The sequence below is a fragment of the Pipistrellus kuhlii genome, unplaced genomic scaffold, assembly GCF_014108245.1.
Source record: "Pipistrellus kuhlii isolate mPipKuh1 unplaced genomic scaffold, mPipKuh1.p scaffold_m20_p_2, whole genome shotgun sequence".
NCBI lineage: Eukaryota > Metazoa > Chordata > Mammalia > Chiroptera > Vespertilionidae > Pipistrellus > Pipistrellus kuhlii.
Window position 1 is genome coordinate 136329970 of NW_023425515.1, and position 26361 is coordinate 136356330.

At 42.1% G+C, this 26361-nt stretch overlaps 1 protein-coding gene across 2 annotated transcripts in view; it reads left to right on the plus strand.

Moving 5' to 3' along the window:
• The window catches only part of LPAR3 (lysophosphatidic acid receptor 3), an 86507-nt gene extending 65317 nt beyond the window's left edge, over positions 1 to 21190 (plus strand). For both annotated transcript variants that reach the window (XM_036445855.2, XM_036445856.1), the window contains exon 3: positions 20745 to 21190. In XM_036445855.2, coding sequence (XP_036301748.1) covers positions 20745 to 21073 — 329 coding nt within the window. In that variant the 3' untranslated portion in view covers positions 21074 to 21190. The remainder of the gene's footprint in view (positions 1 to 20744) is intronic.
• The last annotated feature ends 5171 nt before the right edge of the window (positions 21191 to 26361 follow it).

Below are 26361 nucleotides of genomic sequence, written 5' to 3' on the forward strand. Positions count from 1 at the left end.
ATGCCTGACTTGCAGGCTCAATCCCCAGTGTGGGGTGTGCGGGAGGCAGCCAATCAGTGATTCTCTCTCATCATTGATGTTTTTTCTCTCTCGATTCCTCTCCTTTCCTCTCTGAAATTAATTTAAAAAGAAAAAAGAAAACAAATCCATGTTTGCACATCTAACATCAATGCACTGCTGGTTCATTAGGTAAATCAGTAATACTGACATATTCTTGGGATTTGAGCAGTATGCTCTTATCAACATTGCTTTGTATGTTACATTACATTCCTCGTACATTACATTCCTTTAAAGCAAATTATGGTAAATACCAATTCCAACTAGCTTAGGGAAAAGTTAATGTGATCAGAAATGTAAGTGGAAGATATTTCTACAGAGTTTGAGTGGTGCTCTGATTCATACTCCTGCCGGGTTATGTTTGTCACTGGATCTTTCCCCACTCTTGGCAGCAGAGAGCATAAACAATGCAAACTGAGTTATCGGAGAAGAAGCTGGCTGTTTAAAAATTAGCAGGGTGTACTCACAACAGACTATCTCCACATCTGTGTGTATGTGTACAAAGCTTGCTTAGCCTGCTTTCACTGCGAGGGCTTGAAATGTAAGAAAAGATGTGAATCTGTTTTCCTGTGCCCTTGTACTAGTTTTCAGATCTCAGATGAAACTTTGGAACTGAGCTACAAATGAGTTGTTTAATAACCATTTTGTTTGCTTGCTTAAAAAAGAGAGAGAGAGAGAGAGAGAGAGAGAGAGAGAGAGAGAGAGAGAGAGAGAGAGAGAATATGAATGGTGGTTAGTTTTTGTTTCATGCCCTAGCTGGTTTCGTTCAGTGGATAGAGCATCGGCCTGCAGACTGAGGGGTCCTGGGTTTGATTCCAGGTCAGGACCCATGCTTGGGTTGCAGGCTCAATCTCCTCTCCCTTCCTCTCTGAAATCAATACAAATTAATTTTAAAAAATATAGATAGATTTTTTTTTATTAATTTCAGATAGGGAGAGGGAGAGAGAGTTAGAAACATCAATGATGAAATAGAATCATAGATCCACTACCTCCTGCACACCCCCTACTGGGGATTGAACCCCTAACCCAGGCATGTGCCCTGACCTGGAATCAAATCGTGACCTCCTGGTTCATTGGTCAACACTCAACTATTGAGCCACGCTGGCCAAGCAGGAGTGAATCCTTAAAATTAGCCCTTATAGGTATGAATTACGTTTTCCGAGTGTCCCTGCATTTATTGTATTTAATCTCTAAAACAATCTCTGGCTCCTACCTCCATGGTGGAAAATGTCCTTGGAGCAAAAATAGTTGTCTCAAAGCCTTTTAATGTGCTTTCCCCTCCCCCACCCATGTCATTCTTCAGGGCTCTATTGACTTGATTCAGCTGCCATTCTTACTGCACCTCCTAAGTCCACAGAACCTTATAAGCAGCAAACTGAAGGGCAGAGGGGCTTGTTGGAGGCACAGGGACTGCTGGCTGTGGGTGGCTGATGGCCTCCACCATGAGGACACAAGGCAAGGACAACTGTCAAGTGATGTCACCCACTCTGGGGGTAAGGATGCTTGCAGAGGTGACACAGGTATCAGGGAAAGGCAGAGGTCTGATCCTTGGGCTCCCCTTCATAAGAAAGAGAGGGAAGGCTCATTTTTAAAAGGTTTTTAAGTCTCATTATCCGGAAAGGGGAGTATGTGAACTCTCATTCTCTGATAATAGATCAATGAGGGCATCTAGCCAGCATCGCCCACTGATATGTAATCTATGGTGGCTTCCATCTTGCTAGCCCCTGCTTGCAAATGGAGACCAGCCTAGTTATGCCCTGTGGGCAGGGGAGTGATTCTTTGGGAGCTTTAGCTCAGTGAATAGCACGGTATATTTCCCTTTCTTTACCTTGGTGCCTTTCTGCTCCATTACTTGGACTATACATTGGCCTTCAAGCCACCTATGAGTGAGACCCAGAATCACTAAAAGGATCCTTGCAGGTCATTCAGTCCAACCTCATTAATACATGGATGAGGAAACTGGAAGCAGAGAAATAGAATGGACCTGGAAAAAGCATACTCTAGTCCAGTGGTCCGGGTTTGACTCAGGATTTCTCACTTCTTCATATGACAAGCTTTTTTATTAAATACCATCTAGGTATATGGTACTTGACTAACCCCTGGAGAACCCAAGTTAAATAAGATGTAAAAGGGATTTCTCCTGAGGCTGTCAGTCTAACAGAGCAGCCACATGCATACAGAAATAGCGTGCAGTATAGTAATTGTGTGAGTGAATGCATGCAGGTGTGGGCACGCAGAGCCATTGGAGCACCCTACCAGATGTCTTTGTAAGTTACCTCAGGAAGTGCAGCACCAGTCTCGGCCACCCTTTCTAGGCAGGCGGAGCTAATATTTTCTGCCTGTTTTCTGAGTGGGCACTCTCCACACATTATCTCATTAAATTCTCAGAAAAACCCAGTTGGGTCAGTATCCACATGCTCATTCCATAGCTAAGAAAATGGTGGGAGGCTCAGGAAGGGGAATTGACTTGCCCGTGGGCAAAAACCAGAATTTCAACTCAGGGTCTGCTCCCTCTCAAGCCCATGCTCTTTTTAACTATACAGGGATGGAAGAGGGGTTCCTTTCAGGGGCAAATTCCAGCTGACGGCTAAAGGCCGCTCTGAGCACTGTGCTGTGAAGGATCCAGGCACATCAGGGTTCAGAAGCAAGTAGTGTGGTGGATTCATGATGGCAGCCTTGGCAGAGGATGGAAAGTGGTAGCCGTATGTCAGGACGCTGTGGTTCCTTAGCTAGACCATGTGGTCACTTTTCTAGGTCCCTAACTCACCTCCCCGAGCTCCTACTACTTCCTGTTTCCTTCTTCTGAGCTTAGTCCGGTGTTTTGTGGCATCTGGGTGCCCAGGATCTTGCCTCCTAGTCACGTTAGCATGCAGTGTCTTATGCTGTAACCATTTCAGAAGTGTTAACCCTCCCCAAAGGTACCCCTTTCGCATTGCCCCAGGACACTCGGTGCCAATGGCAGTTCATGTGATAGAACAGTACATGCTTATGGCATAACATGTTAATATTTCTAGGTGAGGGGCAGCATAGGCCTTCTAATTCAAAGCAGTGACTCTGGCCAGAGGGGTTTCAGATCTTTGGGCAGGCTACTTGGGATCTGTCAGTCGCGAGAGTATACCAGCCAATATACCAATACACATGGCTGTCCTCACACCTTCTCTTAGATGCCAGAGAGCCCTGGACATGCCAGGGAGATGCTGAGGTCTTGTTGGTCTGGGCCTGCGATGCTTAAAGAGGAATCTGGGGGAGGAGATGGTGTTTTCTTATGCACTTTATGACTTCCAGCTGTTGCCCCGAGTTAAACACTAGAATTAGGTCTAGGCTGTGGTCCTAGCTGGTGTGCCTCTGCTTTAAATTTTATTTCATAACCACTTGGCACCAAGATTATCAATTTTCCAAAGCTGGCCATAAATTTAAAACAAGTGTCTAAAACCAGTTGTCAGAATCCAAAGATCCAGCCGTGGTAACAATAGTGTTAAATGAATCATCTGCGGAACGCTTAACGGCTCATCATCTGTTTGAAGTGTCTTGGTGTTTTCTTGTTTTCTGCCATAAAAATAAACCAGGTTTACCAAAGGTATATATTTTCATTCCTTTCACATACATGACAATCTATTTCCCGAGTTATTGAACTTCTAAAACACTGTGGGTAAGTGAGTATGCATCTGAATGCAAACCACATGTGCAAGTGTTATTTTTAAATCATCAAATAAATTCTTAGTATGGAAAGAGCATTTCGTTTGAATATTCTGTTAGTGTGTAACTTACAACGTTGTAATGCTTCTGACCAAGAGCCATTTACTTTTCAATGTTAGCTTTAAAGTTCTTTTTAAATAAGAAGAGAGCTTCCCTGAGAAGAGGTTCCCAACCTGATTTTTATGGAGAGCTGTCATTTTCTATTTCAGTAAATCAGACAGGCCTGTGGCTGACGAGGTTGGCACCATTGCATGTGCCCGGCCACTCTTTCCTGGGCTAAACACAAAGAATAACAGAGTGAACAAGTTTAAAATACATCTCCTCTTTGATGAAATGAGCAGTCCATGTGCCAAAGCGAAACTATGCAGTGTGAGTGATTGCTTTTGTTACGGATGCTTTATTTGTCGGCTACTCGCATGCCAAGATTTCATTTTCATTGCATGTGTGAAGTTTTAAGCAAGTGAAAATATGGGCAACTAGCTGGACTAGAAAAGGCTGAGTCTGGGAGAACAGGCTTCATGCAACTTGAGGCCTCAATCTTCTTCGTATCCTGTCACTAAAATCCCAAGAATGCTGAACTATCTCAGCTACATTCCAGTGAGAGGCCCTTCTTTCTCGTGTCCTATAATGTGGGTGAGATATTAACCGGAGTATTGTCTGAGATCTTTTGAACACTTCCAAATAAGAGGGGTGGTGGGTATAGATAATTTAAACATACTATGGCCAAAACCGGTTTGGCTCAGTGGATAGAGCATCAGTCTGCGGACTAAAAAGGTCCCAGGTTCGATTCCGGTCAAGGGCATGTACCTTGGTTGCAGGTGCATTCCCGGTGGGGGGTGTGCAGGAGGCAGCTGGTCGATGTTTCTCTCTCATCGACATTTCTAGCTCTCAATTCCTCTCCCTTCCTCTCGGTGGAAAATCAATAAAATATATTTCTAAAATAAAATAAATAAACATACTATAGACTGGTGACCTGGAAAGATCTTTTATTTCACTTGTCACCAATAATTTCATTTGTAATTGTATCTTCCACAGTGTTAGACATTCCTTAAATTGATGTTTCTGACTGCCCAAAATTGCAGTCATTAAATATCATTTCAGTACTTAATTGGATAGTCTACTATAAGATTCACTATACTTTAAAAATTAGCATTGAACTCATGTTGTTTTTTTAGTATGGCACTGAAGCTAGTTTATTTAATTACTAGAGGAAAGCTCATTTATAGTCTATTTGGATGGCGGGTGAGTCTCTTAAACGGGCACTGAAAGAACATAGAACATCATTAAAATGAAAAATAAATGCTTCATATCAATATAACTGACCCGTCACTCGGCAATAGAAGGAAATGAGAATTGTTGCCCAAATGCAATCATCATGAAGACATTCACTCTGAGTAGCTGGCACGTGGTAGGTGGTTGCTTAGTAAATATTTATTAATGGAAAACATATGGTTTCAGGGCCTGCCCCCTGCGGATGCCTCCCAAGTCAGCATTTCCATTAGGAGCTCTCACAGTTCTCACACACATCTGGCCGCCTTCCCATGTCTCTGCCGGGAGGAGCCACAGACCCTCTAGGTGCCCAGTGCCTAAAACCAAACCACTTTCTCCTTCCAAATGTGCCCCTTCTCTCTCTCTCCCACTTGCTGTCAGAACCACAAGCTACCCCGTCACCCTGGATTTTTCCTCTCCCTCATTTCCTAGATCCCGTTCCTCATCAAGGGTTAACGTTTTTCCTCCTTACTGACACCCATCTGCTTCTCTCCACTACACTACTTTTGCAAACCTTGTCATTTCTCCTGAGTTTTAACCAGTCTTTGGATGGATCTCCCTGCCTAGGCCAGTGGTTCTTTTTTTTTTTTTTTTAATATGTTTTATTGATTTTTTTACAGAGAGGAAAGGAGAGAGATAGAGAGTTGGAAACATCGATGAGAGTGAGTCATAGATCAGATGCCTCTTGCACGCCCCCTACTGAAGATGTGCCCGCAACCAAGGTACATGCCCTTGACCGGAATCGAACCCCGGACCTTTGAGTCCGCAGGCTGACGCTCTATCCACTGAGCCAAACCGGTTTCGGCTAGGCCAGTGGTTCTTACACTTTAACGACACTAAAGCATTTCCCAAGGAGCTGATTATAAATGGAGATGTGCGCGGCTGGCATGGCTCAGTGATTGAGCATCCACCAATGAACCAGGAGATGGCGGTTTGATTCCTGGTCAGGGCATATGCCCGGGTTTCAGGCTCAGTCTCCGGTGCGGGAGACAGCCAACAAATGAATGATTCTCTCTAATCACTGATGTTTCTATCTCTCTCTCCCCCTACTTTCCTCTCTGAACTCAATCTCTCTCACACACACACACACACACACACACACACACACACACACACACAGATACCCGGACCATACCTTCATCGGTTCCTCATTTGGTAGGTCTGGGTGGGGCCCAGAAATCTGAATTCTGAGCGGCACCAGGGGATTCTGCTGTAGGTGGGAACAGGCTGTGAGCTTCCTCTACCTCCAGCCCATCCTGAGCACTCAGACAGACAACGCTTCACTCTGAAATATCAGACTTCACTATGTCCCTGATCAACGGTCTTCAAAGAACTGCTGTTCTATAGCAGCAATTTTTAAATTATGCTCCGTGGGTTCCCGAGGGTTCCTCAGAGGTGTGTGTGAGTATGGGGGTGGGGTTGGGGTGGGGTATAGAGTATGAAGATGAGTCTGAATTTTGCTGCAAAGGGCTTTAGTCAAACTCCCCTCCCCCCTTATTTTCTTTAGTCAGAGCAGCTCTGATTTTGAAGTTTCACAGGAGATTTTCTTTGGGAAGTATTCCTCTACTTTTTTAAAGAATTATTTGAAAAACCACTTATCTATAGAAGTGGATTTCCAAACTCTTTTTTTCTAAACTTTTTTTAAACTTTTTTTTTAATAAGAAATAATGTATATTCTGTATCATGGCTTAATACACACACATATTTTTTTGTATGTAACTGAAACAAGTTTCATGAAACGTGCCTTTATTATACTTGTACTCTGATGTTTTCTGTTCTGTTCTATTTTGTTTTTTTAAAAATGACTGGTTGCAATTTTGCAAAAATTGAAAATTTGCAAATTTGATTTCTCAACCCACTAGTGAGTTGCACCTGAGCCTGAGGAACCTGATCTAGCCTTTTTCAGTGGGATTCCTTTATGAACCATGGCCTTAGAAATATTTTCTTAATCCTCCCATATATGGTATATGACTCATACCAGACCCTTCTAGATGCTTGGAAGAGAGCCTAACCCATTACATACAATGGGTTCCTGATGGCATTCAAGCTTAATTCTCTTGACAAACTCCCGGTTTAAACAAAGGCTTATGGGGTCAGATCTATGCAACAAATCCATACTCCTGACTATTGTCCACAGTGTCCTTCCAAATCTAACTTAGGTTCATCTCTTAGACGTCATTTTACTTCCTCGGTTACCTTCCTGGATAAAAACCATCCTGAATGCATGGTTTTAATCCCAAATGCATCATGCTGTTTCTCACTTCTGCACAGCCATCACTGACTCCAGCACTCAGCTCAGCTGAGCGTCAGTTCCCCGAGGCCTTCCTGGACAGTAGTCAGAGTCCTCACATCTAGGTTCCCTGCTGGTCAGTGCCTGGGCCGGACTGACACTGTTTGCACTAGCAGGTGCTACAGCTACTGAAGTACCTGGCCCCCTGTGGGCACCTGATAAACTTGAGGTACATTCACTGTCCCAAGTGTGGGGCTCCAGACTTAGTTCTAAAGGCACAGCCAGGTGTGAGGCACAGCCACAGCCAGGTATGAGGCACAGTCACAGGCTTAGGGAGCTTAGCCTATGAGGGATGGGACGTATGTATTTTACAACTACCTTCAGCATAGCACAATGTTCAAGGGGTCGTCTGGGGGGGGGGTCAAGCCTGGGTTAAAATTATGACTCTTTTGGTTGTTGGCTCCTGGACCAAGACAAACCCTTGAGCCCTTCCAACCTCCCAACCCATCACGGGGAAGACTGGAATAATAACAAGAGTAACCATCTCATCGGGCTAGGGTTTTAAAAGACGGGCACGTGGGACACCCTGCGCACACTGGGCCTGAGCTCTCTCAGAGAGTGTCAGAGGGAATCAGGCTGATAGCTTGCCCAGTGCCAGGGGGAGGTTTTAGGTGGAAAGTGGCACAGGGGTTGAAAGGAGGTGATGGGTACCATGGGCTGGGCAGGTGGGCAAGGCCCGGTGGAGGAGGCCGGATGTGAGCTAAGCTTGGAAAGAAAAGTAGATCTTAGATTAGGAGGTGGGAAGGCACCCTGGTAGGGTGAACCAGCCAACCAGCAAGGGCCTTGTCTGCAGACTGGTTTCACCCCTAGTGTTCGTGCATTTATGTATGCGTATGATGTGCTCAAACATTTGTCCAGATGGAAGCTGCAGGTATTGATCTCGAGAGATGCTTGTATTTTTATTTTATTTTAAAGAATTCTCCTCCTTTCTCTTTCCCATGACTTTTTGGCGCGTTTATAGAGTCTACGTTTTCCTGGTAGGATTAGTTTGAATAAACTATGTTGGGTCAGCTTAGAGCAATGGTTTATAAAACTGTCTTATGCATCGTAATCACCCAGGGAACTTCGGAGTCCTACAAATTTCTATGCACCACCCAGCACCTGCGACTTTGGGGTCTGATTGGGAGCAGGGAACCTGCGTGATTAAAAAGCTCCCCTCGTAGTTTCGATGGGCAGCCAGGTTTGAGAACTGCCAGCGCAGAGAATTCACCTTAATCAGTGGCTAGCCATGCAGTCTTATAATACGTTTAGGAAACAACTCACGTATGTTTGAATTTTATGGGAAGTGGAAACACATAGTTTGACAGAATTTATCAATTCTCTACATGGAAAAGAGTTCAGAAGCCGCTTCCTTCCTCTCATTTAGGAAAAATCGTTTCCCTTTGAACTTCTCGGGATAATCCAGGCAAGGAAGCACCCTGCTCAGAGGGGCTATCTGGCCTCTGAGCCGCCAGTTCCCTCCTACACAGCTTTGTGTACCCAAAGGCTGCCTCTCGGTGCTGCTCCATCGCTTGCAGGTGGCCTTCCGGTCCAGGACAAGTCTTCACTGCCACTTCCTCTGCGATGGCCCTTTGGGTTTTGGAGACAGTTACAGTAACAACACATCCCGTCTTTCCTTAGCCTTTTCTCTCCAAGAGAAACATACCTGATTTCCACTCCTATTTGTTAATGCCCGAATTTTTTTTAAAACATATGGCCTGAGCCTGACATGCTCTCTTGGAAAACTGTTCCCAGTTGTCATGGTCTGAGCATTGCGTCTACTTAAGAAAACAAAATATATTAGCTTTTTCTTCCCAAATTTATTGGAAATTGAGGGGATACTGACTGAAATATACTTCCCAGGACTCATCATCTGCTGCTCTTTTAAGAAATAGCCCTGGCCCGGTGACTCAGCTGGTTAGAGCACCATCCTGACACACCAAGGTTGTGAGTTCATTCTCTAGTCGGGGCACATACAACCATGAATGCATAAATAAGTGGAGCAATAAATCCTCTCTCTCTCTCTCTCTCTCTCTCTCTCAAAATCAATAAATAAAAAGGAAAGAAAGAAATGGCCCATTGGTATATTTCTGACATCTCACACATTCTCCAAGAATCCTCCAAGATTATACTTTCCAAGGCCAAACCATTCCTGACATGTTCTCTTTTGAAGTTCTTTGGGCAGCCTCCTGTCTAGCTGCTGACTACAGTAAAAGCCCAGAAGAACGAGCTGTTAGATAAACCATGCACCTGCTCTGAGATGTGCGGGGTGGAGGAGTCATGGTGCCAAGTGGTGCTTCCCAGGGTCACTGCCCGAGTGTAACCATCAGCTCAGGCTGCACCGCTGAAGCGCCCTCTCTCTAGCTTAGCAAGTAAGCGTGTTGGGGCTGTTCTGTCAAAGACTTGCCTCTTGTTACTCTTGGAAACAGCATAAAGGAAAGGTCAGGTTTGTGTTTCTCTTCTTACTCCCAAGATCAGTTTATATTTTTGTTGGAATTCTTCTTTCCTTTCTTCCTCCTCTTTTCTTCCTTTTCCCCTCCCTTCCCTTCCCCCTTTCCCTTCTCCTTCCCCCTCCTATCTCCCTCTCTCCTTCCTTCCCTGACCAGAAGATCTTTCTGTTAGCAAACCAGAGAATGATTTAATTGTGAAATATGCAGCCTCATAGTCAGATATGTCACACTGTGAAGGGGACTTTAAAGGCCAGTAGTAGCATTCCCCTCCCCCCTCTTCCATCACTCACTTCAGCAATAAGATCCTTTAGGCCCCTGCCAAGCAGGAGCAGCCGAGCATGTGGACAGGAGCACAGGCTCTGGTGCCAGGTGCGTGGGTTCAAATCCTGGCTCTTCCTCTTATCAGCTGTGTGGCTTTGAGCATACTACCTCACTTCTCTGTGCTTCTGTTTCCTTGGGTTTAAAATGAGGATAGCTTTAGTACCTATTTCTAAGAGTCGCTATGAAGGTTTAATGGTTAATTTATATAAAATGCTTGTATCAGTGCCTGGCATAAAATCATTGCTCAATGAAAAGTTTGTCTGGTGTTGATTGAATGAATTATGCAGTTCAACACAAAGGGAAAATTTGTTTGAATCACCACATATAACAAACAGAGCATAGGTTTGGAAATTTATTTAGAGCGTTTCAGTTCTCTGACTAATCCCAACTACTAGAGTTTCATGCCAAAGGGGGGGGAAAAAGCTTTTATGATTTTTTTTAAATCCCACTTAATAAAACAGTTTTTAAGAAAGCATATTGTCGGGCGGAGCTTGAAGATGGCGACCGAACAGTCGGACTTGTTCTGACTCTGGTCCCAGAACAGATAGAAACAGCATCTGAGTCGCTCAGGGAATGTTGATTGGCAGCTAAGGGGCTTCGGAATTCTCTAGGAAGGTAAGGAAAGGTCCGCTGGACAGGATTTCCTGACCAAGAGGCCAGCACTGCCGCGGCTGCGGCGGCTCTCCCAGCGAGCTCTCGCGGAGAGAAGGCAGCGCCATCTTACCAGGAAAGGAGGAGCATCCCTGAGGCCTGGAAAAACACGCAGCGGGGAGGTCCATCGAGCAGCTGAGACGCCCGAATCGGCACGGGCGCGTGGAATCCGGGGAGTTCTTCGGTCACCCACGGAAAGGTCAGAGTTTGCGGGGACAGCCTAGGGGACCGGGGTCCCGCGGCCCAGGCGGCTACGGTAGCCGGGGAGCTCCAACCCCTCCCTCAGGGTAGCCGGGAGCGCGCACTACCGGCCGCCGAGCAGCACCCAAAGAAGGCTGCAGCGACACCTAGTGCTGGGTTTGACGTTATCCTCCCCAGAAGCGGGACTTTTTTAAAACGCCACAGGTCACTGGACAGAGCGTTAAGAATCTCGGCTGTTTCGCCAAGGGCGGAACATCTGGACACCTTGGTGCCTGATCCCCTTCACCCCCTTGCTTCTGAATACTAGGGAAGGACTGCCCAGTTGGACATATCCGGGGAAATTGCAGGGGGAAATTGCCTTCCTGGAAACAAGGGATCTGTACCAGAAGAGATAGTCTGGGAGCCAGCTGGCACCCTGCCAGCTAGAGCCATAGAGAAAGAAGACCAGAGCAACCAAAAAGACTGGGAGGTCAAACCAGTAACACTGACACCTAAGAGCTGAATTACAAACTGCCTTTTTTTTTTTTTTTTTTTTTCCTTCTCTTTTCTTTTCTTTTATCTTTTAATTAATCAAAAATAAATGGACACAAATAACTAAGATATAGTCTACTTAAAATTAAGGATTACCTTACAAATCTGAGGTGCAGTGGAATGCTGGGAACTGCAAGACTTTCTGGGCCGAGAATCAGGAGTGCCAAATACATTAACAGAGGAAGTGAATGACCACTACTGGACATTTTTATGCTAATTTTACTATTATTTTATTTTCATTTTTTACCTCTTTTATTTAATCTTCATTTTTTATATCTTTTACTTAAGAAACGATTTTTTTTCTTACTTGATTTTACCTTTTTAATTATTACATTTTTCAATCTCTATCATCACTATTACTACTGCTATTTTGTAAATTTTTTTTTTTCTTTCCCTCTTCAGTACCATTTTATTTTTTTTCTTTATTTTACCTTGGGAGTAACCTTCATTCTATTTTAATCTCTACTATAGCATCATTCAACCCTATCTCAACTCGATCTTTACACCATCACTCTCTTGCTAAACTTTACCCTTTTAGTCTACAGTTTATCCTATCCCTTTCTGGCTTTAGTTTTTCCTCTATTCTTTCTGTATACCCCCTGCTAAAACTCTCACTATACGTATAGACCTATGTTCCAACCCCTGATCCAAGTGTATAAATACCAATCTCTGCACTATATTAACTAGTTAAAAAAAAAAAAAAAAAAAAAAAAAAAAAGAAAGAAAAATTGTTCTCCCCTCTATCCTTTTCGCATTGTATGTGTGAAGGTTGATTATTGTGAATTTTTAGGCTTGTTAGTGAAATTGTTATGCTTATTACTGTGTTGTTATTGTTGCTTTGTTTTTTTTTTTAAATACTCTGTTTTTGTTTGTATCTTTTACTTCTGTATATCATAGCCTTACTTAATAATAGGGGATATTGTAGTTTGTATTAATCTCCAAGTATTGTTACTGGCATTGGCTGGGTTCAGTGGTTGTTCTATGGCAGTTTTCTCCACATATATATAGTTTGTTTCCCATTTCTCTTTTAGTTTGCTTCTTCTCTCTCTTTCTCTCTCTCTCTCCTTTCTTTTTTTTCCCTGTTTTCCAACTTTATTTTGTCATTACTTTTTTTCCTCTTTTTCTATCTCTTTATCCCTCTTTTTTTAATTTTATTTACTTAAATTTTTTTAATTTTAATTTTTACTTTTTTAAATTTTTCTTTATTTTATTTTTACCTTTCTTCCTTCTCTCCTATCCCCTAAGTTGCCTTTCTCTAGTGGTCACCTTTACTAAAGGTTATTAATATTGTAAGTACATTCCTGTTAAGTGCCTCTTGTGTTGTACCAGGTAGTGTTTGTATTTTGAAATTTTAAATCAACGCAGGAGAAGGAACACCACATAACCAGACATCCTGAGAAGAGAGGCCATGGGGAGACAAAAACATAGTCCGCACATGAAAGAAAAGCAGGCATCACCAGAAAAGGAAGTAAACGAGCCCGAGGTAAGCAGCCTACCAGAGCAAGAATTCAGAATAATGATCATAGGATGGCTAAAAAGAATGGAAGAGAAATTTGACAATAACCAAGAAGAAATGAGGAAGAACCATGAGGAACTGAAGAAGAACCATGAGGAATTGAAGAAGAACCAAGAAGAAATGAAAAATGACATCGCTACCATGAAGAACTCAATAGAAAGCATCAAGAGTAGACTAGAGGAAGCAGAGGACCGCATCAGTGAGCTAGAAGATAAGATGGAAAAAAATACCCAAGTAGAGCAGCTTCTAGAAAAAAAGATTAAAAAGCAGGAGGAGAGCCTACGGGAGCTTTGGGACATTACAAAACAAAATAATATTCGAATAATAGGGGTTCCAGAAGGAAAGGAAACTGAGGTAGACATGGAAAAAGTATTTCAAGAAATAATGACAGAAAACTTTCCTGAAATAGAGAAGAAAAAACCCACACAAATCCAAGATGCTCGCAGAGTCCCAAGCAAAATGAATCCCAGAAGACAGACTCCAAGGCACATTATAATCAAATTGGCAAACAACAATGACAAAGTAAGAATCTTAAAAGCAGCCAGAGAGAGACAGGAAGTTACATACAAAGGAACCCCCATCAGACTAGCAACTGATTTCTCAACAGAAACTTACCACGCCAGAAGGGAATGGGATGAAATATACAAAGTCATGCAAAGGAAGGGTCTGAATCCAAGAATACTGTACCCAGCAAGGCTATCAATCAAAATTGAAGGGGAAATCAGGAGCTTCACAGACAAAAAAAGACTGAAGGAATTTATCTCCACCAAACCAGCAATGCAAGAAATGCTAAAGGGTCTACTGTAAAAATAAAGAAATAGGAAGTGAAGAAGGAACACGGGTATAGAATAAAAATGGCATCAAATGTGTACCTATCAATAATAACCTTAAACGTAAATGGATTAAATGCTCCAATCAAAAGACATAGGGTAACAGATTGGATAAGAAAACAAGACCCATACATCTGTTGTCTACAAGAAACCCACCTCAGAAAAAAAGATGCACACAGACTGAGGGTGAAGGGATGGAAAAAAGTTTTCCAGGCAAATGGAAATGAAAAAAAGCTGGGGTAGCAATACTTATATCTGACAAATTAGATCTCAGAGTGAAGGACATAATAAGAGATAATGAAGGCCACTTCATAATACTAAAGGGAACAATCCAACAAGAAGAAATAACCCTGGTAAATATATATGCACCCAATACAGGAGCAACCAAATACATTAAAAAACTGCTGGAGGACATTAAGAGAGAGATTAATAGCAATACAATCATAGTAGGAGATTTTAATACCCCACTGTCACCCTTCGACAAATCATCTAAACAAAAAATCAGCAAAGAAATATCAATCCTAAGGGACTCACTAGACCAGATGGAATTAATTGACATCTTCAGAACACTCCACCCCAAAGCCACAGAATATACATTCTTCTCAAGTGCACATGGGACATTCTCAAAGATAGACCACATTTTGGGTCATAGGCAAAGTCTCTTCAAATTCAAGAAGATAGAAATCATATCAAGTATCTTCTCAGACCATAATGGCATAAAACTGGAAATTAACTACAATAAAAATAATCCAAAGAAATCAAACACATGGAGACTAAACAGCACGCTATTAAACAAGGACTGGGTTACCAGAGAAATCAAGGAAGAAATTAAAAACATCCTGGAAACAAATGACAATGAAAACACAACAATCCAAAATCTATGGGACACAGCAAAAGCAGTCTTAAGAGGGAAGTTCATATCCTTACAAGCCTATTGCAAAAAACTAGAAAAAAGGGTAACAGATGATCTAACTCTACAACTCAAAGAGTTAGAAAAGGAGCAACAAGAAAAGCCCAGTGTAAGCAGAAGGAAGGAAATAACAAAAATCAGAGCACAGATAAACGACATAGAGACCAAAAAAACAATACATAAGATCAACAAAACCAAGAGCTGGTTCTTTGAAAGAATAAACAAGATAGATGAACCTCTAGCCAGGCTAACTAAGAAACAAAGAGAGAGGACCCAAATAAACAAAATCAGAAATGAAAGAGGTGAAATAACAACAGACCCCAACGAAATACAACGGATTGTTACAAAATACTACGAACAACTCTATTCCAACAAACTGAACAACCTGGAGGAAATGGACATATTCCTAGAAAAATACAAACTTCCAAAACTCGATCAGGAAGAATCTAAAAATCTCAATAGACCAGTGACTTGGGAAGAAATTGAAACAGTCATCAGAAAGCTTCCAGCAAACAAAAGCCCAGGGCCAGATGGCTTCACAGGAGAGTTTTACCAAATATTCAAGGAAGAACTAAAACCTATCCTCCTCAGACTTTTCCAAAAAATTCAAGAGGAAGGAACACTTCCAAACTCCTTCTATGAAGCCAGCATCACCCTAATACCAAAACCAGATAAAGACAACTCAATGAAAGAGAATTACAGGCCAATATCCCTCATGAACATAGATGCCAAAATCCTCAACAAAATCCTAGCAAATCGGCTCCAGCAGAGCATCACAAAGATCATACACCATGACCATGTAGGATTTATTCCAGGAATGCAAGGATGGTACAATATCCGCAAATCAATAAACGTGATACATCACATAAACAAATTGAAAGATAAAAATCATATAGTCATATCAATTGATGCAGAAAAAGCATTCGATAAAATCCAACACCCTTTCCTGATAAAAACTTAACAAGGTGGGAGTACAAGGATCATACCTCAACATAATAAAAGCTATATATGATAAACCCACAGCCAACATTATACTCAATGGGCAAAAACTAAAACCATTCCCTCTAAGAACAGGAACAAGACAGGGATGCCCACTTTCGCCACTCCTGTTTGACATAGTACTGGAAGTACTAGCCATTGCAATTAGACAAGAGGAGGAAATAAAAGGCATCCAAATTGGAAAAGAAGAAGTAAAGTTATCCTTATTTGCAGATGACATGATATTGTACATAAAGAACCCAAAAGACTCCATTAAGAAACTAATTGACTTAATAAATGAATTTGGCAATGTAGCAGGATACAAAATTAACGCCAAGAAATCCATGGCATTTCTATACACCAACAGTGAAACTACAGAAACAGAGACTAAAAAAGCAATTCCATTTACCATCGCACCAAAAAAATTAAGATACCTAGGAATAAATTTAACTAAGGAAGTAAAGGATCTATATGCAGAAAATTACACGACATTGAAAAAAGAGATAGAGGATGATGTAAGGAGATGGAAGAACATACCATGTTCATGGATTGGTAGAATCAACATCATCAAAATGTCCATACTTCCTAAAGCAATCTATAGGTTCAATGCACTCCCCATTAAAATACCAAGGGCATATTTCACTGACCTAGAAAGAACTCTCCAACAGTTCATTTGGAACAATAAAAGACCCCGAATAGCCACAGCAATCCTGAGAAAGAAGGGTAAAGTAGGAGGGATCTCAATACCGGACTTCAAACTGTATTACAAAGCCACTGTTCTCAAAACAGCCTGGTACTGGCAGAAGAACAGACATATAGATCAATGGAATAGAATCGAGAACCCAGATATCAACCCAAATCAATATGCTCAATTAATATTTGACAAAGGAGGAAAGAATATACAATGGAGTCAAGACAGTTTCTTCAATAAATGGTGTTGGGAAAATTGGGTAGACACATGCAAAAGAATGAAACTAGATCACCAACTTACACCATACACAAAAATAAACTCAAAATGGATACAGGACTTAAACATCAGACGGGAAACCATAAAAATACTAGAAGCATCCTCAGGCAGCAAAATCTCAGACGTATGCCAAAAGAACTTCTTCACTGATACTGCCCCTAGGGCAATGGAAGCTAAAGAGAAAATAAACAAATGGGACTACATCAAAATAAAAAGCTTTTTTACAGCAAAAGAAACCATCAACAAAACAACAAGAAAGCCCACGGTGTGGGAGAACATATTTGCAAATAACACCACTGATAAAGGTTTAATCTCTAACATCTACAGACAGCTGATACAACTAAATAAAAGGAAGATGAATGATCCAATTAAGAAATGGGCAAGGGACCTAAATAGAATATTTTCAAAAGAAGACAGAAGGAAGGCCAAAAGGCACATGAAAACATGCTCAAAGTCACTAATTATACGAGAGATGCAAATCAAAACAACAATGCGGTACCATCTCACACCTGTCAGAATGGCCAACATCAACAAATCGACAAACGACAAGTGTTGGCGAGGTTGCGGAGAAAAAGGAACCCTCGTGCACTGCTGGTGGGAATGCAGACTGGTGCAACCACTGTGGAGAACAGTGTGGAGTTTCCTCAAAAAACTGAAAATGGAACTCCCATTTGATCCAGTAATCCCACTCCTAGGAATATATCCCAAGAAACTAGAAACACCAATCAGAAAGGATATATGCACCCCTATGTTCATAGCAGCACAATCTACAATAGCCAGAATTTGGAAACAGCCTAGGTGCCCGTCAGCAGATGATTGGATCAAAAAACTTTGGTACATCTACACAATGGAATACTATGCTGCCATAAAGAAGAAGGAATTCTCATCATTTGCAGCAACCTGGATGGAATTGGAGAACATCATGCTGAGTGAAATAAGCCAATCAATGAAAGAGAAACACCACATGACCTCACTCATTTGTGGATAATAAAGAGCATTATAAACTGATGAACCAAAAGATAGATATAGAGACAGTAAAGCAACAAGCAGATTGTCAAATTACAGCGGGGAGGGGAGGAGGATCTGGGGGAGATAACAGATCAACCGAAGGACTTGTATACATGCATATAAGTACAACCAATGGACATAAAACTATGGGGAGGGAGGGGATATGGGGGAGGGAGGGAGGGGGCAAAAAAAAATCATTAAAATATGTAAAAATAAATAAATAAATAAATTTAAAAAAAAAAAAAAAAAAAAAAAAAAAAAAGAAAGCATATTGTCAGTTTAATCTTTTTTAAAAAATGTGTATATGTATGTGAAATATACCAAACAAAATTATAGAAGATATAGCTACAGTTTAAAAAATGTTTAAATACCTGTGTACTTGCCACCCAATTTCATAGAACATTACCAATATCTCTAGAACCTGCTATGTGCCCCATCCCAGTGGCCTCTGTCTCCTGCAGAAGTAACCAGATGGTAAATTTTGTGTCAATTATCTTGCTTTTTAACACATATGGATGCTCTGTTAGACATCATATTGTTAGTTGATTGGAGCCTTAAATATTACCTAAACTAGCATATTTAAAACTTTTTACTTAGTCCAACAGTAAGAAGTAATGTTTTACTTAATACCCAATACACACATAAATACAGTTTGTAAAATTGAAACAGAAGTTTCATGAAAGAGTACTTCATATAGTCTACTAGTATGTAGTACAATATGAGCCTTTCCATTACACTCCTTCCTTTCATTAAAAAACAAACAAAAACTTGTCCAAACCCTTAAAATTAATTGCACACCCACTAAGGGTATACAGTCCTTAAACAATGTAAAAAACCCGGAACTAGCCTGAAGTCCCAATTTTACAGTGTAGGAAGCCAAAGCCCCGGCTTATGACATGCATCTCCTCAAGTTGTACAGTAAGTGAAGAGTTGGGATCCAAATCTCTGAACTCCTATTTTCTCTGAGTCTACTTCTTCACTCATATATGTCAGCCAGTCCAAAAGTCATACAGGATGGAGAAAATAGAAGCTGTTGGTGAGTTTTAATTGTGACATGGGAAATTAAGTCTTCTGATGCCTCCTTCACATCTACACTAGGCATTGCAGGGTAACCACTGCTTGCTGAACCCAACTCATTGGTGGGACCACTTTCTGTTACCTCTGACCTTCACATCCACCCTGCACAATGGATATTATCCTTTCTAGAGGCCCGATGCATGAAAATCCATGCACTGGAGGTGGGGTTCCTCAGCCTGGCCTTTCCCCTCTCACAGACAGAGAGCCCTCAGGGTTGGGAGGCAACCCAGCAATCAGGGGAAAGCGATGCCCCATCACACTTCTGCTGCTGCCACTGCCTGCAGCACAAGCTTCGGCCAGCCCTGGTTACCTGAGCCTCAGGCAGCCATGGGTGGCTGGGCAGCAGCCATCCAAGGTGGGCACAGCCTTGCCAGCTACCTGCTGCCCGGGCAGGGCTGAGGGGACTGGGCATCGCCATCTTGTGACTGTGGGTGCCGCCATCTTTGAGGGTGAGGCAGTCAATTAGCATATTTCCTCATTGGCCTTGGGCACTGCCATCTTTGAGGGTGGGGAGCAATTAGCATGTTCCCTCGTTATTGGCTGTGGGTGTCACTATCTTTGCAATGGTGTGAGGGTCAACTACCATATTCCCTCTTCATTAGATAGGATTTTATCAGCCAAGGAAGGATGGTTCCAATAAATGATGTGCCTCCGTCATGAAGCTCATACAATGAGGACCTGGGCATAGCTGTCTGACCCCAAAGCTCATGGAGTTTGATGGTCTCACACTGCCTCTTTAGAATTCTTAACTTGACTTGCTTATTACTATTCCTCTCCGAAAGACAAAGCAACAATAGGAATGTTGTCCAGAATGCATTTTAACCAATAAGAGAAACTAGTTAGTGATGTGTTTGTAGACTTGCTTGCTTATTCTCTCCCCTGTCAACCCGTTAGCTCCCGGAGCTCATGGGCACATTGTAGACTCACGGTGAATATTTATGGAATACATAAGCAAGGGTATTTAGGCAGGTCACATAGTAGCTGGGAGCACACCCTATGGTGAAAAACTGACTGGGTTCAAAATTAGATGTCCCTTACAAGCTATTTGATGATGAGCAAGCCACTTCTCTGGTGCCAGTTTCCTGGGGACGCTAATGGTCTAATGGTGCCTATGCCGTAGTATGGCTCTATGAGTTACTAAAGGAAAGCACTTATATCTGCGCCTGGCTCATAGAAGTACTGTATGAGCACTGTGGCCTAAGGTTATGATGACAAAGCACGGGACTATTGGACCTCTGTCTCGGGTTTTAGGAAAAACATGTCAGAATGTTTAGAGGTAAACTGAGTATAATCAGATGGCGAGAGACTCAGAGAGACTGCCTTTCATGTGCCATTGGTGCTAAAATTGTGCTAAATAAATAAATGTGCTAAAAAGCACAACTCCGTTTCATCATGAAAGAAATTTATTTCTGACTCAAAAGAAAAAAAATCTTAGTCTAAACCAGATTTTAAGCAGATGGCCTGTGAATATGTTAGTGCTTACGAAGCACCGACATGGATTCTTAAATAATAACATTTTTAGGAGACTGTCATAGATGCACTGAGTCTTATTTTTCAGGGAAATGTTTAGTAATTCTGGTTTAGAGAACAGCAGAGTATTTGGATAAGTGAGGCCTTCCTGAAGATGCCCCTAGATCTGGGCCTCCATTTTCTCGTTTTCTCATTGGCACAATGTGCTTCAATGACTGCAGTGTCCTCCTCGTGAGGGCTGAGAACGAACAGATAAGGTGTGTGTAGCGCTGAGTAAGCAGGGAGCAGGTGGAAGCCCCGATGGCCAGACCTGAATAAGCAGGTCAGAAGGTGAAATAGAACGTGGAATAGTCAGAGGGTTCTCAGCTGTTTGCCTCTCACAAACACAGTCTCACGTGCTCAGGTGAGAGGTGGGCATTTGCACGGCAGTTGTCAAAACAGGCTCCTAAGGTCCCTTGACCGTTGACAGGAGGCCGAGCCAGAAGACCCCACTGAGGCAGCTTGAGGTCTGAGCACCTGTTGCTTGCTTCTCTCTCCCTCCAGGGGCCTTCGTGGTGTGCTGGACCCCGGGCCTGGTGGTGCTGCTGCTGGATGGCCTGAACTGCAAGGAGTGCGGCCTGCAGCACGTGAAGCCGTGGTTCCTGCTGCTGGCCTTGCTCAACTCCCTCATGAACCCCGTCATCTACTCCTACAAGGACGAGGACATGTACAACACCATGAAGAAGATGATCTGCTGCTTCTCTCAGGAGAGGAACCCGGAGAGGCGGCCCTCCCGCATCACCTCCACGGTCCTCAGCAGGAGCGACACGGGCAGCCAGTACATGGAAGATGGTATCAGCCAGAGCACCGTCTGCAACAAGAGCAGCTCCTAATCCCGGTGCCCTCGGCCCTCCCAGCCTGCACTGCGCGGAGAGCTGCTAAGCATGGTTGCCTGTCTCTAACAAAGCCCGTGTACAGTGTTATTTGAGGTCTCAACTAATCATTGCTAGATTAAAAAAAAAAAAAAAAAAAAAAAAAAAAAAAGGAATTGTTTTACGTAGTTTAAAAGCCTGGGCAGTAAAGGGAGGACACCATGCATTTAGAGAAAATGCACAGAAAGAGGGGGAATCACACAGTGGATTCCTGCTTGCCGTCCTGTGAGCCTCCCCGAGCCCTGCTGGCCTGGACTCGCATTCTGGGCTCTGCCACCACCTGGTAGCCGTTCTCCTTGTGTGTAAAAGATGTTGGGAAAGGGCTTAGGCCACAATAAATAATACTGTTACTTGAGCCAGTTTGTGTAGCTGCTTGGAAAGCCTAGGTAGTTCTTTGTGCATGCATTCGCCATTTTTAAAAATGCTTCAGCAGTGACATTCTTTTTGTTCAAAGAAACCATGGCCAGTAGCTAGGTATTCAGTAGGAATCTTAGAATAACACAATGGTAAGGGCTTCAGATGAAACTTGATTTTTAACTTAAAGAACATTCTGAGGAAAGGGATTGACTGTAAAGTTAATAAGAAAAAGGATCAACATTAAAAACTTCTCTTGAAGAAAAAAAAGAAAGAAAGAAAGAAAGAAAGAAAGAAAGAAAGAAAGAAAGAAAGAAAGAAAGAAAGAAAGAAGTCCCGTTGTGGTCTTTTAATTATGCATGAGTGTGTAATTGCATCTGTATATTCATACATTTCAAATTTGTATTTAAAGACATCAAGAACAGTGATGATGATATAAGTTCACTGGCCACCTAGACTTCCCAGTCTAGAAGAAATGACCTGTTGGGTTTGTTCTCAAAGAAAAGAGTGAGTCATTTGAAATAGGCTGAAGGTATATTAGCAAGCGGGCTGAAGTCCTTCCATGTGGGATCAGATAGGAGATTGACTCAAGTCCTCATTTTCAGCTACCTCCATACCGTTGGTGGCTTGTCAGAGTTAGCAGGTGGAATATTTTCACATCTCATATTTTGCCCATGGTGATGGACATGCATCTGGTTCTTGTCTTACTTGTGACTGAATTTTGATGTGGGTCCTATTTAAAATGTTTCTTCTTCAAAAACCTCACTTACGTAGGCAACATGAAAGGCAAGTCAGTAAGAAAAAAGAAATTGTTTCATACACATAAGCTACTGACCAGAGTTTTCTGTATAAAGCATTTAGAGTATATTCTGATTTTAAAGTAACAGTAACTTCAAGGCAGATATATAGTATTTATGTAGTTTGCAAAAGAAGTTTACATTTTTTTGCTATTGTGATGTAACATTTGTGTGCAAGAACTACTTGTAATAAAAGTATTTGAATAAAAGGATTTGTCATGCTTTTAGATATAATGGCCTAAAATAGAGAGTGTTATGATTTGAAGGTATAGATTTCACAAACTCTGTGTAGTATGTGGGTCTATCTGAAGCTTATATCAAAGCTATCTATGAAATAAAATTTAAGAAAGAATCTCTTCTCCCTTTTTGAGGTGCATTATTGCTTTGTGTATTTTCTTTTTTTATGTTTTTATAGATTTTCATGAGAGAGGAAGGGAGGGAGGGAGAGAAACATGGATGTGAGAGGGAAACATTGGTTGGTTGCCTCCTGCATGTTCCCCAACTGGGAATCCAACCCATAACCTGGGTATGTGCCCTGACCAGGAATCGAACAATTGACCCCTCAATGCATAGGACGACACCTAACCAACTGAGCCACACTGGGCAGGGTTGCTTTGTATATTTTCTAAGGAAAATATTGTTTGTGGTAACTGTAGCACACATTTTATTGCAGAGAACAAATCACATTTGCCATGAAGTGCATACCCTTTTTGCTTTTGTGTAAGTATTTTGAGTCTACAGCTGGCCAAAGGGTGGAGAATTGAAATTGAATTTCAGTCCCCAAATAGCTACTAAGGGATCTTTAAAGGTTTTATTTTGAGGAAAACGCCATTTTTAGTGCCCTGCAACAGAGTGTCATATTCAGAATGGTGTCTGGAGGGGATCCAAGTGTGAAAACTCCTGGTGGAAATATGTAGTTTTTGTTTCTATGCACACACATGTCTCAGAAGGTGCAAGAATCGAGAAGTCAGGTATGTTTGGAAATAACAAATGGCAGTGGTCACAAGGTTCACCAAGAACACAGCAAACCCCTCTCATGGGAAAGAAGATAGAAAAAGAAGGTTTCTACTCAAATTCTAGGACCCCAAGCTTATCTGCAAGTCATTGATCAGATGGTTTTAAAAATTTGACTTAAACCTTTCAGACCAGTTCTTTTAAAAAAAATATTTTTATTGACTTAAGAGAGGAAAAGAGAGGGAGAGATAGAAACATCAATGGTGAGAGAGAATCATTGATCAGCTGCCTCCTGCATGCCCCACATGGGGAATCAAACCTGCAGCCCGGGCATATACCCTGACTGGGAATCGAACCATGACCTCCTGGTTCATAGGTCGAGGCTCAACCACTGAGCCTCACCGGCTGGGCCCAGGTCAGTCTTGACTCAAAGCCTGGGCTGTTCCCTAGCCAAACAAAGCTTTAATTTTCTTCCATTTTGTAGCACTGTGCGAGGTGTTCTGTTAAGTCCGTATTAGAGGAGGGTTAAGTCCATTGTGAAGGCTACCTGCTAGGAAAGATGGGGTTTTGGAGGTCTTTGGCGGGTAAACTGGTGAAATTTATCGGGGGAATTGTTTTAAAAGTGGGTGGTAGACTTGAAGCCCTAATAAAACCTTTAGAAGCTCTAAGCACTGGAATGATCATGGCACCTCTCTGCCCCCATTTGTGTAGTAATTCCAAATAAGAACAACACTAAATGTATGCCTCCATCAAAGCTCCAGTCTCCCTCACAGTCAGCACTTGGGTACGTTTGATAAACACTAAAAGTCAAAATTTAGAAATGTCAATGTCCCTGCTTCACAGGTACTGAGCATGTGCACAGCCCATTGGTGGATGGCCCAGGACTAAGGTCTGGGGGAAGTCAGAAGCACCTGCTTCAGACTGGGGGGAGGGGGAGAGGGGCAGCTCTGTTTGTCTGCTAATGGCAATCCACATAGACTACACACAGGGCATGCCCTGCTCCATGACTGTAGGCTAATTTCCTCATGAGGTTGAAAGTATTATGAGCTTACTAGCTCATTAATCCTCTAATTATTCAGGGAGGGGGCAATAAAAATGCTTGGCCCTCTGTTTTAATTGAGTGAACAAGCATAATGAAAGTAATTATGCTTGTTCACTCAAATGGGTGAAGGTGACTTAGCAACAAACTCAAGCCCTGTTGGTGCCTGCAGTAAAAGTAACCAAAGCAGCATTCTACACGCTGATGCCTCTCACCATCTACTAGAAAGGATGAAGAAGAAAAAAATATATATCCAGAAACAGATCTGACTCTGGGATGCTTAGCAGAGAATTCTGTCCCCATGGGGACCACTAAATGTGACACTAAATTGAAAACTTCAGGGCTCCTTCCAGTTTTTACACATTGTCTTTCAGGCTTAGAATTGGAGTTATAGTCACTTCAAGACATGAAGAATTTTTAAAGGGAAGCTGCATTTTGTGTGAGAGGTGCTCTCCTGAGCGCACCGTATAATTTAAAATACATATCATTTAAGACCGGTTATCACAGAGGAATAATGTTAGCATAGAGATCCTGTTACTCTATGTGTGTGTGTAGGGGGCAGGGGGTTTGCAGGGGGTGTTAAGTCGACATTTAATTTTCATAGCATCCTCTCCAGTGCTGGGTAGAGTGTGCTATTTCCCAAATCAGCAGATGGTAAATGACTAAAGACAGAGGTTAGGGGTTTAGAGAGCTTTTTTTATGTGTAACTTCTGAGCTAAGGGCTCATAGTACACACAATAGCACAATGGTCACTGAAGATGCAGGTGAAGGCTCCATCCAGTACACACCAGTGAGCATGTGCTTCACATCATGCTGTACAATGTGGCACCTCTGTGTGCCAGTCCATGAACATGGTTTGCAACCCACTGGACCAGCCAGTTTTGGAATGTGCAGTTTTTGGAAGTTTTTCAGAGAGTTTTATGCAGCAAAACTTTGTAAAATTTTTCTATATCAGCAACTTCAAGTTTGCATAATTTAAGTTTCCATAAACTGCATCTGTACTGTATTTGTTATTAAAATCACACATTCTATGCACATTCTTTGTTGACCAAAAGGTTGCATTGAAAATAAAGTGTGAGTATGGGGGCGGGGGGGTGCCTATCACAAGTCCAGGTAATATCTCTGTGCATATTAGAAAATGGTATCTCTCCCTTCAGACACTCTACTTGCATCTAGTGGAGATCGTCTAATACACTAATTGTGTTAGTACTTCACTGCTTCATTTCAGAAAATGCTGGTGATACATATGCATGTCCTCGGTTTGATTGGCACACATAGACTTGTTCAGTTCACTACTCACACAAGTTAGCATGACAACCATCTTAAAGAAAGTACAAGATTAAGCCCTGGACAGGTAGCTCAATTGGTTGGACTTGGAACATCATCCAATGTGCCAAGGTTCCAGGTTCAATCCCCAGGACACTTAAAAGAACCAACCAATGAATACACAGATAACTGGAACAATAAATCAATGTCTCTCTCTTTCTCTCTCTCTTTCTCTCTCTGCCCTTCCCCCCCCCTCCCCATTCCTCTTTTCTCTCTAAAAACATCAATAAAAACATATCCTCAGGTAAGGATTAAAATAAAAATAATAATAATAAATAAAAAACATATATACAAATAATCCAAAGGAAATAAAGTGAAAGGGAACTGAAACATGCATGGATGTAGCCAACCTCAAGGTATCAGCATGGAAGATGGGTGATCTTGGTGTTACACTTTATAGATCTGGTCTCTGTTGTATGTGGAGTTCTCCAAGCCTAGGGGAAGAAAAGGAAGTCACATAAATGTGTGAACCTTTGGGTTAAAATCAGCTTACAATCTATCGGTTGGGGTCTATAATGGCTCATCTCAATCAGGGTTGTGTTTTTCTTAGTTAAATGGATGCCTGACCACCCTTTTGTATAAATTAGGAGATGGGACATATCATCTGTTAGAAAAACAGAAAGCATGCTGGGTACTTGAAGTAAGAGGTATCATATCTAATAAAAGAGTAATATGCAAATTGACCATCACTCCAACACACAAGATGGCTGGCCCCATGTGGTCAAAGATGACTGCCCCCATGTGAACACAAGATGGCTGCGACAAGATGGCCAACAGGG